This window comes from Coffea arabica, chromosome 2c (assembly GCF_036785885.1).
Source record: "Coffea arabica cultivar ET-39 chromosome 2c, Coffea Arabica ET-39 HiFi, whole genome shotgun sequence".
Lineage (NCBI taxonomy): Eukaryota > Viridiplantae > Streptophyta > Magnoliopsida > Gentianales > Rubiaceae > Coffea > Coffea arabica.
In genome coordinates, this window is record NC_092312.1 from 68,856,643 (window position 1) to 68,876,879 (window position 20,237).

The following is a 20,237-nucleotide window of genomic DNA, read 5'->3' on the forward strand; positions in this document are numbered from 1 at the left end:
GTTGGAGATCATGTTATAGTTTCTGCTAGCTAGTTGTCGTTCAATTCGGCCGGCAGGGGTTCCTTTTCTTTTTGATTCTTTATTTGTTTATTCGATGGTATAACACATTCCATCTTTTACTTTCCATTGACGTTTTTATTGTTATCAACAACATTTTTATTTAGATTCAAAATGAAAAGAAGTACTTTGCATTGATCCAGTAGTACTTGGTACTTCAAAGTTTGCTTTTCAGTTTCATTTTGTTGTTGAAAATAGTTCTCTTGGTCTTTTATCGAGGGGGAAATGGGGAATACTTTGGTTTTAGCCTTAATCTATTTCATGTCTAATTTCTGTGCTCTGCCATGGTTGACATATAGAACTTACGGCCTGCATCCGAATTTGCCTTGGTTATTGTTAACGCTGAACTGGTTTTGCTTCTAGCTAGCTGCATCTGAAATTCCCAGCAATTCTTAGTATATTTATATGCTATCAAGTCGGGTGGCTTTGCATCTGAGTCCGACTCAATAATCTTTAATCAAGCTGCTCAAGTTTGGTTAATATCAATTTAAGTTGAAAAGAGCAGTTGACTCGAATAATTCACAGATTCCTTGGTGACTTAAATTGAGCAAGAGTGTCAACAGTTCGTTCAACTTGAGAAGGGGGTATTGGTAGAAGGGGAAATCATGTATGTATGTATCTATGTCTCCTCACTACGTTTAGTGAAATATTATTTGTATCCAAGAACTTCGGAGAAAATATGTGTTTGTCCTAGTGTCTTGGTTCAAAAGTTTTTGGGATAATTTCAGAAACCTCTCTTGAGGTTTTTGGCAATTTCATTTAGCTCCTTCGAGGTTTTAAATATTACATATACCTCACTTGTTATTTAAAATGCCAATACTACCCTTAAATATTTTAATGAAATTCCCTTGTTGGTATGCTTATACTTAGAATGACTTTTAAAATTATTTTTTCATTCTTTTCCTTCTTAAACCTTTTTTTTTTAATTTTTTGCCAATAAAACTATAGAATTACCACTATTACCTCTAGTTTTTATTCTAACTAAATGTCAAACTAGTGATTTTTTTGATGAGTTAACTTTATATGCAATCCAATATTTTTGCTAATATTTTTTTTCTATTTTTTGGTATTAAAATTAATAACAAATAAAAAAGAAATGACCCAAAAACACTACTAAATTGTGATAATCTCACTAATCAAAAAATTCATAAAATCTAAAATGAATTGTTTCACTTTTTCTTTTCTATCTTATAATTCTAAATTCATAATAAAATACCATTAAAAATATCCTATCATAGTAATAAAATTATTGTTATAATTATTTATTAAATAGTAGATATGGACATGAAAATTTGGCATCTTTTCCTTATAATTATTAGATAATCTTATAATTGTATGGGAAAATAAATTAAAACTCATTGCACAAAGGCATTTTTGGGTATTCATTTAAAAATTTGACCAACTTAATATTATTTTAAGGCTTTGCTACTAAAACTATCAAATCAAAGGATGTAGGTGTAATTTTTCAAATCTCTGGAGAGCTCAGTGAAATTGTTAGAAACCTCAGGGGAGGTTTATGAAATCATCCCAAAGTTATATGTACTGAATCTATCCATAGGTAGGAATAAACTGTGGATGATAAAAAAGAACTTGCAAATTTTTTGCAGTAATTAATTATAACTCAGCCACTATCATAGCTAATTATAACCTGGCCGCATGGCTCTTCTTGTTGCACTGCTTTGAGCTTTAGGAAAAGCACCTTGACTAGAGATACCTTTTCTATCAAAATAGAGAGGAGGTAAGAATCCTCCTTTTTTTTTTTTAAGGTCATGAAGCCAATACATTCTACTTACAATTCCTCATGTTTTAGCACCCAACTCAAGAAAGTATCACTCCAAGAAATTATAGGAAAGTATAAAAATTACTCTACTTGTTGACCAAAAAAAATAAAAATTACTCTACCTTTTTTTTCTATTATCTCCATCTATACCTATTTCTAGGATCACGGTGAACTGATGAGATTGAATCACCATCGGACCATACAGGTGCAAGAGTCACCCATATGGTGAGCAACAACTTTAAAGGTAGTTGGTTATAAAAATTACTTTACTTGAATTAGTGAGTGTTTGAAAGACACGTTTATTTTTTCAGAGTCTACAATAACATATTCCAAAAACACTCTAAATACAAATAATCTCAAATACACCAAACCAATATATATATATACACACACACAGACACACACACACACAGACACATGACAACTGCTAAAAAAAATCAAATACAGCTAACGAAAAAAATAAAAAATATAACAAATTCTATTATCTTCTTCTTTCACTCACCACCCACCACCACCGTCACCCCTTCTTCTCCTCCATCACCGCCACAGCCCTTGCCTCTCACTCCTCTGGTAGAGGACGGAGGGACAGTGGAAGAGGGAGGATTGGTGGGGTGGTGGCGATAGCGGATGGTGGAGAAAAATTAATAAAATTTTAAAAATATCTTAATAAAATTTTAAATTTTAAAAATACTCCAATATACTTTCCAAAAAGCACTTAATCCATATAAACCATCTACACTGAAAGGTAGTTTTTAAAATGCATTGCTACAGAATGGTATATAAAAAATGATCCACAAAGCTCCCGGAACCAAATTCACCATTCTTTTCTCTTTTTTAACATCACAAAGTGAACAAAAGCCATAGTTACATATGCAACAAATACTCTAGCTACAAAGGAGAAAAGAGAAAAATAACAAACTCCGTCGACATATTGCTCTCATTGTAGGTGTTATCGATCAAAATCAAATAGAAGAACCAATTTATGTGATATATTAATGTGGTAAGGAGAGTGTCTATTTGCACATTATGTGCACGTTATAACGTTTAAAAATCCCAAAAGGGAAGACTGACTTTCTATAGGCGTTTTCTTGCTTATAGTAACTGCTCATCAAATCTACATAAAATTGAATTCCTCCGACTACTTGCTTTGCAAAACAGAAGTACTCCCGTTGCTACGTGGATATAACGTGATTTGTCATGCTGATGGCTCTCAAGAATCTCAGTCTAAAAGTCTTGCCAGTGGCGAACCCAATCCAGCATATCTGACTTAGTTTCTGGAATATCAGATTGTTCTCAGTTGGTTAGTCTCTTCCATCTCTTAAGGACTACTTTCAGTACAAATTGTTGGTGTGGATACAGCACATATGGTATGGCAAAAGCTTGGCAATATTTATGCATCTGAACGGAAAATTGCATAAACGTAACAGAGGCAATGACTCTATTACAGTCTACATGGATCGAGCAAAAACCAAGAAAGACACATGTTCTGGAATGAGATTCCAACTTATTTGAAAAATAAACCTTTAACCATAGATAACGGAGTGAACCAAATACTCGCAATTATGATAATTGGGCTGTGTGCCAAATAAAGTCTCATAAGTTACGATTTGTCATTGAGACCTGAAATAGGAAGTCTATTTATGGCATAAGTAACAGCTTCAAAAGCATGATCCCAATAAATTAAAGCAACAGAAGAATAACGAAGTCAAACTCCTCCAGTTTCAATGGGGTGCTTAAGAAATTAAACGGTTAGCTCTTTTTCGGATTTTTTATGCTAGTCTTAATGCTTCAGTTATGAATGGACAAAAATGTCTGACAGGTTTTTAATATAAGTGCAAGTTTAATTCCGATTTTATACCCGTTTGTCTGCAAGTATACAGGTTAATCAAGTAATATGGGACATGTATCGGGTCGATCCGATGAGGAGCAAGTTAAACAATTATTAGGTCCTTATTTACTCTATTATTTAGACTAACAATACATTGGAGAAGAAATATTATAAATGCTACTTCCTATAATCTGATTAGATCAATGCAAGTTACAAATGGAGAAATTTCACTAAAAACTTGAATCTAGGGATGTAGATTCCACTTATGGCACAAAAGATCCAAATGAATGAATTTAACACTTCTTACTACTCTTGTTTAACTAGGGATTCATTTCCAAAATTGCCAAAATCTCATTCTCATGATAATAATGGTCTAAAACAGCCTAGTTTTCCCTAATCTCTTGGTGAATAACTAACTGTGTTTTTACTTCATTCATGAAATGTAAATTTAATCCACTTGAATGTATTTCTATTCTCATGAACCTACAACTTAAGCTCTACTCATGTTATTCCATTATTATTACCAATTCTCATTGAGTAATAACAACTATAAACCTGCTATTGGTGATCAAACAACAACAAGTAATCAAACATGTACAAGTAGACAAGTTAATACAAGATGTAACAAGTGCAAATAATATTCAGTTCATATCATTTGGCCATAAGTTTCATCTACTCCCTAAATATAGGAATTTAGCTACTCATGAATGATATCACAATCAAACTCATAACTTCATTAATGGAAAACATCATAAGTTACAAGTACAAGAAGGATAAAGAAAAGCTTAGCCAAGTTAATGGTGTAGCCCTCAAAATTCTGCTATGTCTTGCACTAGATGATTACAAGATGAAGTCTCCAAGTGCTCCTTCAAGGACTTCTAGCTAGAGAGAAAATGTTACAAGAAGAAAACTAGCTACGTATAGTCCTATGACTTCCCTTTCATTTTTTGCATAAAAAGATGGTAGAAAGTGCCTTTTTTCTCCCCTCATGATTCCAATATCTCAGATTTGTTAAGAAAGTCAAAAGAAATGTTGTTTTGACTTGACAATAAATCTTTTTATCCTTCCTTTTGTTTCAGAAGCATATGCCACCGAATTCTCTTACCAAAGATAATTGGAAAGTAGTGTGAAAAGAAAGAAAAACGGCTGAGCCACTTGCAGAGGAAAGAGGCATATCCGAGGCCTTGGATTTGAGGGGTGAAATATGAACTGAGCTCGGATCAAGGCTGATCCGAGGACTTCTCAAATGGATCCGAGCTCGGATCGGTTGATCTCGGATCTACTGCTCCAAGAGTACAGACAAGGGCTCGAATCCTTTTTGTTGCACACGGATCCGTGCTCGGATTCATGTTCTTCAATTTCCAGATTTTCGATTCCTTCCTTTTTTCTTCTAGTTTCTTTTGTACTATATATTCTAGATGATCCTTGCTTTTTCTTTATCTCGTACATGAATTTCACATATCAGTATCCTTCAAAATATCACAGATTAAAGTATTAATCCACTCATTTAGCAAGTTTTGATTACTCAAACAATACTTAAAGCAATTAGCAGCAAAAAGAGTCCAACACTAGCTTTAATCCTCTCAAATCATACCAAAAGTTCACGGCAAACTTGTACAAATTGTGCGTTAAATATTCACTTGTCAAATTCCCCCACACTTGAATCATTGCTTGTCCTCAAGCAATTCACACATAATCAACTTCAATAATTCAAGTGATGAAACAATATATGTACTTTTGTCAAATTTAATTTCTCAAGACTTAGAAATCAATCATTATGCTATTGTTCAGATTGCACTAAATACTCATAATATCAAGTAAAGGATAGATAATTATGCCCTATTTTAACAAATTCAACTTGATCTCTCATCCTAACCTAATTACATAAATAAGCAAATCACATAGTCAATTTATAACCTTTCTCATCCTATAACCATCTTTTCTCAAAATTTAACAACTAAGAGGGAGTTATTCACACTTCATTTTACTTAAATAGTAAAAATGTCTTTTTACGCGAAAATCGACACTTTCAGGCGAAGATCTTCGGTTACTCAATATTTCACTTATTCAAGTTGCTATGCATACTCTTAATTCAAATACCTTTTTACGCGAATGTCAACATTTGTAGATGCCAACCCCCGGCTACTCGGCACGAGAATTATTGGAGTAGAACAATTCTTTTATTATTATCTATGTACATATATAAATATATTTAACAAAGCTATTCACTCATAGAAAATATATAGGAATAATTAAAGGATGAGTATGGCTTCTTTTTGACTATATCAATCACTTATTTATGAAATTAAGCAAAAAGGAGAAATCTTATTAAACATGTAAAATTCTAAGCATAATTTTCCTTACTTAACCGAATATACTTCCTAAAATGCAAAAATCCTAATTGCATGATAACCAATTCCAAATCAAATAAGGACTAAATCTTTCAAGATACATATAACATTTTATCAAATGGAAGAATTAGGCACTTATAGTTGGAACAATTTGGCCGTTATTGAAAAAGTGCAAAAATTTGAGGTATTTTGGCCCCTAATGAAAATATTGAAAATTATTTTAGAAAAATATTGACAGAATTTCCCTTTATAAATGGACAAAACTCCCTGCCAACGAACTCAATTTCAAGCAAAGTATCCACATGGCAATATTTCCAAATATAATTCCAACATTTGTAAGCCACAATCAAATAAAAACATGCACTTCAAGACACAAACAAGCCATAACACAAAGTACTCCCTCCCCCATACTTAAAATTCACAATGTCCTCATAGTGAAAGAAGGGAAAAGAAACTAGTACTTCCCTATAAGAAGTGTTGATGCAATTTGAGGTCACAAACATCCAAATCTGCTCAAACTGAAACAAGGGATACGGTGAAACATAAGTAGCACAAGTTTAACAAAGAGAATGAAGACTTCAAGGTTTAAACATAATAAAAGAAAGAAAAAAAAAACAAAAGACTATAGAGGTTCTAATCATCAAGGGATCTTCAAGGCTGTGCAGAATCAGGATCAATGCTCTCATCAGCATCTTGTGGCCCCTAGGATGTACCAATGTGGCCCTCCTCAGAGGTAGGAATCGGAGAAGGTGAACGGCGGATGTGGAAATGGTCTTCCAATGCTCGAAGGCGCCGATCATGTCTTTCCAACTGCTGTGTGAGGACACGCTCCTGTTGATCAATCCGCTCCATGACTCTGGTCTCCATACAACAGATGGCATTGAGAACCTCTTGCCACTTGGATCTCGGCGGAGGTGGTGGTCATGAAATCAGAATTGAGGCAGATGCTCCAGCTTGTTCAGTTTCTTGTTCTTGACCACTTGGCTCAGGTTGAGGCTAAGGTGGACGCTGAATAGATGTCGAAGCCTCACCAATGACCAAGTCGCGAACCAAGAAGCTCCAAAATTAGTGGGAATACACAAGGACTTTAATAATGGAACATTTACTTCATCAACTGCCTTGGTAGTGAGAGCTCTCTTTGCCCCCAATGGAACCTTGAGCTTCTCAAACAGAAAAGAGAGGAAGCGAGGAAATCCAAAGCAAGTCTCACCGGCTTGTATGCGTGCTGTAGTACGCATGTAGCTAATAATAATGCTAGTCAGAGGAATCCCTGTCAACTGCCGACCTATTCCATGCATCATCTTATCTAAAAAGTATAGGTCGCTATTTCGTACTTCCCTTTTGCCACTCCTCTTAGGTACCACATTAAAAGCAAAGAGATAGAAAATAAGATGGTACCTAGGCTCAAATGAATCTGCATAAACGAGGAGCTTCTTCGAACTTTCTCTTTCACGGTATTGACCCTTAACACATGATACGGCTTCTCCTACTTGCCATGGATCACGCGCCTTGAATTCTTTGGTCAATTTGACATCCTCCCCTGAATCTTTAATCTGAAAGTAGCGCTCAATTGTCCCCCTATGAATAGCTACTCTTTTGCCTTGAACCCAAGATACAATGATTACCACTGTGACCCTGCTTTTCTTCAACATTCGCATAAAATTCCCTCACCAAATTCGGATAGTAATGCTTAGGCAAAGTCAAGATTTTTGCCCATCCAAGTAAGCCCAAATGCTGTGGAGATTCTATAATGATCATCCACCTCCGGTGCCAGGTGTTTTTCGATAATGATCTCCTTGGCTAAACGTACCTCGTACCACTGTCGATTATCGAGCGAAGTAAATCGAGTGGTATCATAATCCGGAGTTGGCTCCTCGCGGCTAGTGAATGCTCTTTTTTGTCGTGAGCGAGGCGGCGACTCAGGTGAGGTAGATTCCTCCACTGGTGAGAGGAACTCCTCAAGTATTGACGGAGTACATGCTTCACTTGAGGATGGTGAAGGAGTTCGAATAGCAGCTCTTCTTCTTGTGCGAACCATGGTGCCGAGATCAAAAACAAGATAAATGTTCATTAAAAGCAATATAAACGCTTTGAAAATGTACTTTAAACATGTTGGAAAGTAATTTGAGAAAATTTCGGCAGAGTTTCCCCTTGAAAAAGGACTAAACCTCCTGCCAAGAACACCAAATTCAAACAAATAATCCTCCTAACCTTTCTCAAATCAAATTTTAACATCTAGAATGCACATTTCCAATTAGGATCTCATTAAATGCAAGATAAATCCAATCACTTGAGAATTAAAACCATAATCAAGAGTAAAACAAACATATCCTTAATTTTAGCAATTCAAAAATCTAGCAATTTCACCCAAGAAATGCATGCCAATCTGCTTTATTGATCACATATTATCATCAATTGGTACAAAAAATGATTTATACATCTAGAAAGAGACAAGAAATCACAAGTATAAATCACCAATATGCTCAAGCCTAATAATTGAGAAGAAAAATAAAAAATATCACTAAATCCACAATTCTCTCAATACTAAGCATGAAAGTAGTTGTAACAACACATATTAACACAATGTAATACAATTATAGCAAGAGTTTTCAACAAACATGCAATTCCCAAATATATAGAAAAGTGAAAAAAATTGAAAATTGGGAATTATAAAATATCAAATTAAGTTGAAAAATCTTATCTCAAATGTATAGGATGATGCTAGAGGATGGTAATGATGTCAAAATTATGAAGCAATAAGCCCAAATTCTTCCCCAATTCGAAGAAATGCAGTTCGGCCCTAATTCCTCTTTTGTAGATCAAAACCCTTCTTTGATGATGTTTGGAAGCAAAATAAGTTGGGGTTAATGATCACAAGATGTTTGAGAAGGAGTGTATGGTGAAAATTTGGAGGATTAATGGTTGAACAAGAAGATTGAAGAGAGGAGGCTAGGGTTTCGGTGAATAGGAGGAGGAGAAAGTGAAAAAAAATGCAGAACCGAGGCTTCTATTCTGCTATAACCCCGAAACGATCCGAGAGTTTAGGTTCTTTAATCATTTTGGCACTTTAACACTAAAATGATACCTTTAGGCATGAAATGCACATCAAATGAGTCAATGAGCATATACAAACATGTTATCACCAAAACTCACTTGAATATCATAGAATGCATAACTCATATTAGAACTAAAAGCATTTAAACACTTAAAATAAATTCCAATATAAAACTTCCCTTTTTCTTGGGTTGAACACTCTTATGATCCTTAAAGATACTCCTTTGAACCGAAAAACCCTACAAAATTAATTTTTATCAATAAAATCACACCAACTAATAAAACTCACAAATTAAAACATATTAAAAAAAAGAAATCATTGGGTTGCCTCCCAATAAGTGTTTTTGTTTATAGTCGTTCGCTCGACTTAAAAGATATGGAACATTTTAGAACATTAGGGAGCGATTTTCTCCTCATGGGTCGAAACTCGCAAGCCAATTCACCCTGTGGTGAGCCATGCATTGTTCTTCATAGTTCAATTTTTTCAAATGCCAAGGAGGAGTATTAGACTTGTCATATAAAGGCTCGACTTCACCTTGAAGTGGAATTTGCTTGTCTTTTTCGAGTTGGCTAAACTTTTCTCCACTTTCTTCATGGAATGGCGAATTTATTAAGTCAACTTCCATCCTTATCTTCTCCTCCCTTGCTCCTGCACCATGAAAGTTAGTACCAAGGATATTTATAAATTTAACTTCTTCGTTCCTTTCTTGGTTAACCTTTTCATCACATGGCATATTAGAAACAAGAGCAGTAGACTCTATACTCCCTTCTTTATTATCCAAATTGAATTTCAATTCCTCACCATTAACCCGTAATATAAGCTTACATTTTTCACATCAATTATAGTTCGTGCGGTGGCTAAAAACGGTCGTCCTAGAATAATTGGCATTCTAACATCTTCCTCCATATTTAAGACAACAAAATCCATAGGTATTATAGATTGTCTTACCCTTATGAACACATTTTCCAAAATACCAATTGGATGTGTGATTGACCGATCCGCCAATTGCAATGTGATGTTGGTAGCTTTTAGCTCTTGAAGTCCCAACCTCCGGGCAACCAATAACGGCATAAGTGACACACTTGCACCTAAATCACATAAAGCCAATAGTGCAAGGAACAAAAAAACTTCCTGGATCTTTTAATTTAGGAGGGAGTTTGTTCTTAATTAATGCACTACACTCTTCCATTAATGCTATTATCTCATTATCTACAATTTTCCTCTTCCTTGACATGATATCTTTCAAGAAATGCGCATAAGAAGGAATCTGTGTGTTAGCATCAATGAAAGGAATGTTAATGCAATTGTTAAAACATTTGAAGAACTTTTCAAACTCCCGATGCTGTCCATCTTTCTTCAACCTGTGAGGAAAAGGAATCACATTAGAATTTATTTGAGGAGGAGGTACATCAATATTAATGACTACATTATCATTTTGGCTTGGTTTTACTCCTTCATATGCTTGCTCCTTATCTCTTTCAGCACTTGAATTACTAGAGTCAGGTCCCTCAACCATTCTACCACTTCAAAGAGTTATAGCATTAACATGCTCTCTTGGATTCACTTCGGTTTTACTTGGCAATTCGCCAGGGTTTCTGTTGTTGATCACATTGGCAATTTGATTAATTTGAACCTCAAATTTCTATACATCCCAGCCAATTGGTCCAGCCGCCCCTCAACTTGCTCGAATCTATTCGAAGTAACCTTGGCAAACTTTTCCACCACGATCTCTCAACTTGGTTTAGTTTCAACTTGTGGTTGCCTCGGTTGAAATCTTGGTGGATTGGCTATCCTTGGTTGATTGCTTTGGTCTTTCCATCCAAAATTTGGATGATTTCTCCACCCCGGATTATAAGTGTTCAAGTAGGGGTTATTTTGAGTATTATGATTGTAATTATTGACAAATTGTACCTGTTCAAAATCAACACATTCATTAGCATCATGTTCATCTCCACATATAGAGTAACAAGCTACATGTGCGTTAGATGAATTTGGACCAACTCTACCTTGTCTACTTAGTAACTTCATCACATTATTCATTTGAGCACTCAGCATATTGAGAGTGTCCATTTCTATCATACCTGCGTGAAGTCTCGTATTACCTTTCTTATTGGCCCATTGGTAGTTATTTGCGGCCATTTCTTCTATTAAATTTTGAGTTTCTTAGGGTGATTTACCCATTAAAGCTCCACCTGCAGCTGCATCAATCATAGTTTTAGTAGAAAAAAATAAATCATTATAGAAAGTTTGTACGATTAACCAATCGGGCAGTCCATGATGTGGACATTTCCGAAGCAAATCTCTAAATCTTTCTCATGCCTCATATAATGATGCACCTTCCAATTGGCTAAAACTCGTGATATCCATTCTTAGCTTAGCAGTATTACCCGATGAAAAATATTTATTCAAAAATGCCCTTGATAAATCATCCCATATGGTAAAAGTATTAGGAGCATGAGAATGTAGCCACATTTTAGCCTTATCTCTTAATGAAAATGGAAACAATCTTAGCCTTATAGCATCATCACTAACTCCATTCATTTTAATTGTATCACATATTTCCAAGAATGTAGCTAAGTGTGAGTTAGGATCTTCTACTGCATTATCTTCAAATTGAGATTGTTGAACCATTTGGATAAGTGATGGTTTCATTTCAAAATTATTAGCATTTACCGTAGGCCTTACTATGCTTGTTTGAGATCCTTGTGTTCCTGGTAGAGTAAAATCTCATAGAACTTGCCTATTTGCTTTGTTTTCTGCCATCTCTTTTTCAAATGGTAGCTCTATTAAGATTTCCTCTATTGATTGCCAAATCTCTTGTTCCTCTTGCTGTGGTGTATGCCTCTTTTGTCTACGTATTGTCCTCTTAATTTCTAGATCGAAAGGGGCAACTTCTCGAGATACCCAGTGCATACACTACAAACAGAAATAAGAGAGATTATGCAACTTCAATTGTCAAAAAATACAGAATTAACTATAAATAGTTTAACTAATAAAAATATAGCCGTCTAAATTAATAGAGATGATTAGTCCCTAATATTGCCGCTCCCTAGCAACGGCGCCAAAAATTTGATGGATTTTTAATATAAGTGCAAGTTTAATTCCGATTTTATATCCGTTTGTCTATAAGTATTTAGGTCAATCAAATAATATAGGGCATGTATCGGATCGATCCCACGAGAAGCAAGTTAAATAATTACTAAGTTCTTATTTACTCTATTATTTAGACTAACAATAAATTGGAGAAGAAATATTATAAATGCTACTTCCTATAATCTGATTAGATTAATGCAAGTTACAAATAGAGAAATTTCACTAAAAACTTGAATCTAGGGATGTAGATTCCACTTATGGTACAAAAGATCCAAATGAATGAATTTAACACTTCTTACTACTCTTGTTTAACTAGGGATTCATTTCCAAAATTGCCAAAATCTCATTCTCATGATAATAATGTTCTAGAACAGCCTAGTTTTCCCTAATCTCTTGGTGAATAACTAACTGTGTTCTTACTTCATTCATGAAATGTAAATTTAATCCACTTGAATGTATTTCTATTCTCATGAACCTACAACTCAAGCTCTACTCATGTTATTCCATTATTATTACCAATTCTCATTGAATAATAACAACTATAAACCTGCTATTGGTGATCAAATAATAACAAGTAATCAAACATGCACAAGTAGACAAGTTAATACAAGATGTAACAAGTGCAAATAATATTCAATTCATATCATTTGGCCATAAGTTTCATCTACTCTCTAGATATAGGAATTTAGCTACTCATGAATGATATCACAATCAAACTCATAACTTCATTAATGGAAAACATCATAAGTTACAAGTACAAGAAGGATAAAGAAAAGCTTAGCCAAGTTAATGCTGTAGCCCTCAAAATTCTGCTATGTTTTGCACTAGATGATTACAAGATGAAGTCTCCAAGTGCTCCTTCAAGAACTTCTAGATAGAGAGAAAATGTTACAAGAAGAAAACTAGCTACGTATGGTCTTATGACTTCCCTTTCATTTTCTGCATAAAAAGATGGTAGAAAGTACCTTTTTTCTCCCCTCATGATTCCAACATCTCAGATTTGTTAAGAAAGTCAAAAGAAATGTTGTTTTGGCTTGACAATAAATCATTTTGTCCTTCTTTTTGCTTCAGAAGCATGTGGCACCAAATTCGCTTACCAAAGATAGCTGGAAAGTAGTGTGAAAAGAAAGAAAAACGACTAAGCCACTTGCAGAGGAAAGAGGCATATCCGAGGCCTTGGATTTGAGGGGTGAAATATGATCTGAGCTCGGATCAAGGCTGATCCGAGGACTTCTCAAATGGATCCGAGTTCGGATCGGTTGATCTCGGATCTACTGCTCCAGGAGTACAGACAAGGACTCGAAATCCTTTTTGTTGCACATGGATCTGTGCTCGGATCGATGTTCTTCAATTCCCAGATTTTCGATTCCTTCCTTTTTTTTCTTCATTTTTGCTCCTTGTTTCTTTTGTATTTTATCTTCCAGATGATCCTTGCTTTTTTTTTTTTTTTATCTCGTACATGAATTTCACATATCAGTATCCTTCAGAACATCACAGATTAAAGCATTAATCCACTCATTTAGCAGGTTTTGATTACTCAAACAACACTTAAGCAATTAGCACCAAAAAGAGCCCAAAACTGGTTTTAATCCTCTCAAATCATACCAAAAGTTCACGCCAAATTTGTACAAAATATGCGTTGAATATTCACTTGTCAATGTCCTTTAAATCTGATTGGATTTAAGTCTAAAGTCACTCGAAGTTCTTAAAGTATGCAGTTTTAATTATTCAAGGAATAATCGAAAACAAATTTAAATGAGGGGTCAAACGTAAACAATGGCAATAATTTAGAGGTTCCACAAAATTTTTACCCAACAATTTAGAATGGTTCTACGTGATTAACAATATATATTTACAATAGTTTGAATTCAAAAAACATTTAGATTTCTATTTCCACGGAAATTAGTTTTATTTCTCATATACACTAGATCCCAACAATACTAGGAGAGATTTATGATCTCATCCTGAAAGAAATTGGATTTTGTCGCTCAGCAAACATACTAGGAGATTGGTATTCTAATTCTAAAGTGAATAGAATCCTATTGGTGCCTATATATTCAGCACTATCAATCATGGGAACTTTATACATCAACAATTCAAATCGTATTTTTTCCTTGTTATACATACTAGTATAACAAGGAAATTGGTATACATACTAGGATAACAATTCTAATCCTAGTATTTTTTCCCTGTCAAACATACTAGTATAACAAGGAAATTGTTATACATACTAGCATAACAATTCTAATCCTAGTATTTTTTCCTTGTCAAACATACTAGGAGATTGGTACTCTAATCCTAAAATGAATGGAATTCTATTGGTGCCTATATATTCAGCACTATCAATCATAGGAACTTTATACATCAACAATTCAAATCGTGTTTTTTTCTTGTTATCTTCCAAGAAACAATGGCTACGAAGGGTCAACATATCTCCATTATTTGTCGCAGTTTCTTCTTAATTCTTCTTCTTTTACATCCTCATGCTTGCACTGCAAGAAAATTCAGAGGTACAATGGCCGGTTTTATGAATGTTGAAAAAGCAGCTGAACTGGGAAGGCTGTATCACCTTGACAAGACATATCAGCTCGGTGACTCAATTTCTGATACTGGAAACCTTGTTTTAGAGAGTCCCCATGGCAGTGGTTTCTTGTTCACTAGACCCCCATATGGCGAGACAACGTTTGGAAAACCTACTGGTCGATGTTCTAATGGGCTCCTCATGGTTGACTATTTCGGTATGCACCAAAATTAATTCCAAACTACTTTTTATTATCACTATTTTTTTGTAGTTGAGAATTTTCTTGCAATTTGCCTCTTATAACTTTTTGATGTTTACAACCATTATTCTTCCTTTTTTTTTAAAAAAAAAAATTTACAACCATATCTTCCTATTTCTGGTTGAGGCTATGTGAATTTCTGTTTCTTTGGTTTGTCAAATTTCTAACCTAATTCTATTTATTTATTTTTTCCTAACTCTTCTAGATCTATTTTTTGTTTATTTTTTTTGTGATATCTAACTAAGGATCAAAAGTTTACATATACTGAAAATATTAAACGGCAAAACCATCATCTAATCAGGCTTCATATGTGTTACGTGAATATCTTGAAAATTAACATGCTTAATTACACTAGAAAATTTATGCAAAAGTAAAGAGATTAAATTGCAGAGGGCAGATTAAATCCCAATTTCATAAGGTTTAAGTTATTTTTCTTATTACAAAAATATTAATAAGTGGATATATATGTTTTTATAGGAAAATCGTTTTTCAAACAAGGCAGAATTCCAATTAATTCTTTTGAGGAAAAACTAGTCCTAATTTTTCTTGCAGAATGTTCGTATTTTGGTTCTTTTTTTTTTTTACTTCGAATCATATTTGCAACTGAGATTGTTGAATTTTGTTTAACAGCAACAGCATTTGGTCTTCCATACCTCGAACCTTACAAGAAAGCTAATGCAAACTTCGAACATGGGGTAAACTTTGCTGTTGCGGGAGCCACTGCTCTATCAGAAGAGGCATTGAAAGCTAAAAACATTACAAATCCAGCAACCAATAGTTCCCTTAGTGTGCAATTGGAATGGATGGCTTCCCACTTCAACTCCACTTGTCACACCAAACAAGGTTAGCAAATTAATTTAACTTTTTAGCACAGATCAAGAATATATTATGGTAACAATTATTGATTATTCTATTTCTTTTTTTTCTTATTCTAAACCCTAGGATGTTGGAAGATGCTCAGAAATGCCCTTTTCTTTGTTGGTGAGATTGGAGGCAACGACTATAACTATGGATTCGTTCAAAGAAAAACCTTAGACGAGTTAACTGGTTTAGTGCCAGATGTTGTCCAAAGTATTACAGATGCTGTTCGGGTGAGTGCTTTCTCTGTTTTTGATTTAATTTCCTTGTTAATTTAATTTCAAGTATGTTTAATTTCTCAAAATTGCTTTTTTTAGGGTAAATTACATTTTACCCCCTGTGGTTTACCCTTTTTTTACATAACCCCCCTATGGTTTCAAAAGCTATACATAACCCCCTCATGGTTTGGATTAAAGTGTCAAAATAACGGAAATAGTCACTCGTAACGGAACTTCTAAAAATGTCGAAATTACCCTTATAAATACATGACACATTAACCCCATATGATTTTTATATTTTACCATATAACCCCCTTATGGTTTAATACTTTACTATATAACCCCCTTATGATTTTCAAAATATACATATAACCCCCCTTGGTTAATACATAAATTTCAACTTTACATATGGGTATTTTTGACATTTTAAGTGACGCCGTTACAAGTGACTATTTCCGTTACTTTGACACTTTAATCCAAACCATAAGGGGGTTATGTATAGTTTTTGAAACCATAGGGGGGTTATGTGAAAAATGCTAAACCACAGGGGGGTAAAGTGGAATTTGCCCTTTTTTTAAAAAAAAATTTCTCAAATTCCTTTTTTTTTTGCAACTGTTCAAAAATGGCATTTTTCATTAGGGGTTTGTTTATATGTACAAATAAAAATTTAACAATCTTATTTTCATCTTGCTAAATTTTGCTATTTTCGGAGAGTCATCGGTTTTGGGGCAAGACGAGTTATTGTCCCTGGTAACTTCCCAATTGGTTGTCTTCCAATTTATCTCAGTAGCTTCCACACAAATAACTCAGCAGCATATGATGAAAAACACTGTCTCAAGGACTTAAACAACTTCGCTGAAATTCACAATGAAGTTCTAAAAGCATCAATCAACGTGTTGAAGAAAGAATATCCCTATGTCGACATTGTCTATGGTGACTACTACAACGCCTACTTGTGGCTCCTGTCTCATGCCAAGCGTCTACGTAAGTTAATTTGTTACCATACCATCATTTTGCCGATTTTTTTTTAAGTATATATATGTACTAAATTAATTATCTAGCTTAATCCCACAACTTAAAATTTTTGGTTGAAAATTCTTGCAGGATTTGATAGAAATTCTTTACAAAAGGCTTGTTGTGGAAGTGGATCAGGGCCATACAATTTTGATCCTCGAAAGATGTGTGGAGTTGAAGGAGTTTCTGCATGTCCCAACCCTGATAAATACATAAGCTGGGATGGAATTCATTCAACACAACGAGCATATAAGTACATTGCAGGATATTTGTTGCGCTCCGTCTTGCCTCAAATGAGGATGTTTCATCTTTGAGTTGGAGATCATGTTATAGTTTCTGCTAGCTAGTTGTCGTTTCAATTCGGCCCGCAGGGGTTCCTTTTCTTTTTGATTCTTTATTTGTTTATTCGATGGTATAACACATTCCATCTTTTACTTTCCATTGACGTTTTTATTGTTATCAACAACATTTTTATTTAGATTCAAAATGAAAAGAAGTACTTTGCATTGATCCAGTAGTACTTGGTACTTCAAAGTTTGCTTTTCAGTTTCATTTTGTTGTTGAAAACAGTTCTCTTGGTCTTTTATCGAGGGGGAAATGGGGAATACTTTGGTTTTAGCCTTAATCTATTTCATGTCTAATTTCTGTGCTCTGCCATGGTTGACATATAGAACTTACGGCCTGCATCCGAATTTGCCTTGGTTATTGTTAACGCTAAACTGGTTTTGCTTCTAGCTAGCTGCATCTGAAATTCCCAGCAATTCTTAGTATATTTATATGCTATCAAGTCGGGTGGCTTTGCATCTGAGTCCGACTCAATAATCTTTAATCAAGCTGCTCAAGTTTGGTTAATATCAATTTAAGTTGAAAAGAGCAGTTGACTCGAATAATTCACAGATTCCTTGGTGACTTAAATTGAGCAAGAGTGTCAACAGTTCGTTCAACTTGAGAAGGGGGTATTGGTAGAAGGGGAAATCATGTATGTATCTATGTCTCCTCACTACGTTTAGTGAAATATTATTTGTATCCAAGAACTTCGGAGAAAATATGTGTTTGTCCTAGTGTCTTGGTTCAAAAGTTTTTGGGATAATTTCAGAAACCTCTCTTGAGGTTTTTGGCAATTTCAGTTAGCTCCTTCGAGGTTTTAAATATTACATATACCTCACTTGTTATTTAAAATGCCAATACTACCCTTAAATATTTTAATGAAATTCCCTTGTTGGTATGCTTATACTTAGAATGACTTTTAAAATTATTTTTTCATTCTTTTCCTTCTTAAACCTTTTTTTTTTAAATTTTTTGCCAATAAAACTATAGAATTACCACTATTACCTCTAGTTTTTATTCTAACTAAATGTCAAACTAGTGATTTTTTTGATGAGTTAACTTTATATGCAATCCAATATTTTTGATAATATTTGTTTTCTATTTTTTGGTATTAAAATTAATAACAAATAAAAAATAAATGACCCAAAAACACTACTAAATTGTGATAATCCCACTAATCGAAAAATTCATAAAATCTAAAATGAATTGTTTCACACTTTCTTTTCTATCTTATAATTCTAAATTCATAATAAAATACCATTAAAAGTATCCTATCATAGTAATAAAATTATTGTTATAATTATTTATTAAATAGTAGATATGGACATGAAAATTTGGCATCTTTTCCTTATAATTATTAGATAATCTTATAATTGTATGGAAAAATAAATTAAAACTCATTGCACAAAGGCATTTTTGGGTATTCATTTAAAAATTTGACCAACTTAATATTATTTTAAGGCTTTGCTACTAAAACTATCAAATCAAAGGAGGTAGGTGTAATTTTTCAAATCTCTGGAGAGCTCAGTGAAATTGTTAGAAACCTCTGGGGAAGTTTATGAAACCATCCTAAAGTTATATGTACTGAATCTATCCATAGGTAGGAAAAAGCTGTGGATGATAAAAAAGAACTTGCAAATTTTTCGCAGTAATTAATTCTAACTCAACCACTATCATAACTAATTATAACCTGGCCGCATGGCTCTTCTTGTTGCACTGCTTTGAGCTTTAGGAAAAACACCTTGACTAGAGATACCTTTTCTATCAAAATAGAGAGGAGGTAAGAAAAAAAAAGGGAGGTCATGAAGCCAATACATTCTACTTACAATTCCTCATGTTTTAGCACCCAACTCAAGAAAGTATCACTCCAAGAAATTTTAAATTTTAAAAAATACTCCAATATGCTTTCCAAAAAGCACTTGATCCATATAAACCATCTACACTGAAAAGTAGTTTTAAAATGCATTGCTACAGAATGGAATATAAAAAATGATCCACAAAGCTCGCGGAACCAAATTCACCATTCTTTTCTCTTTTTTAACATTACAAAGTGAACAAAAGCCATAGTTACATATGCAACAAATACTCTAGCTACAAAGGAAAAAAGAGAAAAATAACAAACTCCGTCGACATATTGCTCTCATTGTAGGTGTTATCGATCAAAATCAAATAGAAGAACCAATTTATGTGATATATTAATGTGGTAAGGAGAGAATCTATTTGCACATTATGTGCACGCTATAACGTTTAAAAATCCCAAAAAGGGAGACTGATTTTCTATAGGCGTTTTCTTGCTTATAGTAACATTCTTAATTTTCTTTTTTCAATAATAAATTTTGCCTTTCTCACGTGAGTTCACAAGACATTTTCCATTTATCATGAACGGTAATTTTGCAATAGAATTTAACGAGATCCACGAGTATATTGAGCAATTCATTAGTACATTGAGGATCCTTAATGTTTTTTTAGGCATTATTAATCCTCAAGGATGGTGAAACATCAGAATCGACTAATATTCATGAGAACAAGTGAGATTTTAGTATGTTGAGGATCCTTAATGCTTTTTTAGACATTATTAATCCTCAAGGATGATGAAACATTAGAATCGACTAACGTTCATGAGAGCAAGTGAGAAAAAATCAATGTTAAGGAGTATAGTTTAAAACACACTTTGCATTAAATGGTTTTGTCATTAATATTGGTCCCAATTAGACACCTATTGCCAGTAATCAAACTGTGATGCCATGATTGTGATGGTATTAATTTGTGGTAAATGATTGTGACAAAAAATTTCTTCAAGAATGCAAAATTGTAGGTCGTGATGGAAAATTTTCAATTGTTGTATGGTTATATCATGTTGCAAAGTTTTAAATGGT

The 20,237-nt window shown here is 33.9% G+C and overlaps 1 protein-coding gene and 1 non-coding gene across 2 annotated transcripts; both read left to right on the plus strand.

Annotated features, from left to right (window-relative positions):
• Window positions 1–11,340: 11,340 nt before the first annotated feature.
• On the plus strand, window positions 11,341–11,447 carry LOC113728361 (small nucleolar RNA R71). Its single transcript, XR_003458084.1, has one exon. It is a non-coding gene; the product is annotated as a small nucleolar RNA R71 (small nucleolar RNA).
• A 3,232-nt stretch (window positions 11,448–14,679) lies between these two features.
• On the plus strand, window positions 14,680–17,348 carry LOC113724569 (acetylajmalan esterase-like). The gene is made up of 5 exons (XM_027247456.1): window positions 14,680–14,902; window positions 15,575–15,787; window positions 15,887–16,039; window positions 16,735–17,004; window positions 17,125–17,348. The coding sequence occupies exons 1-5, from the start codon at window positions 14,680–14,682 to the stop codon at window positions 17,346–17,348; spliced, it is 1,083 nt and encodes a 360-aa protein (XP_027103257.1).
• The last annotated feature ends 2,889 nt before the right edge of the window (window positions 17,349–20,237 follow it).

Coding starts and splice junctions, on each gene's coding strand:
- LOC113724569 (XM_027247456.1), top strand. CDS start 14,680: ATGGCCGGTTTTATGAATGTTGAAAAAGCAGCTGAACTGGGAAGGCTG. Junction 15,788..15,886: donor CACTTGTCACACCAAACAAG/GTTAGCAAATTA, acceptor TCTAAACCCTAG/GATGTTGGAAGATGCTCAGA. Junction 17,005..17,124: donor GTCTCATGCCAAGCGTCTAC/GTAAGTTAATTT, acceptor AAATTCTTGCAG/GATTTGATAGAAATTCTTTA.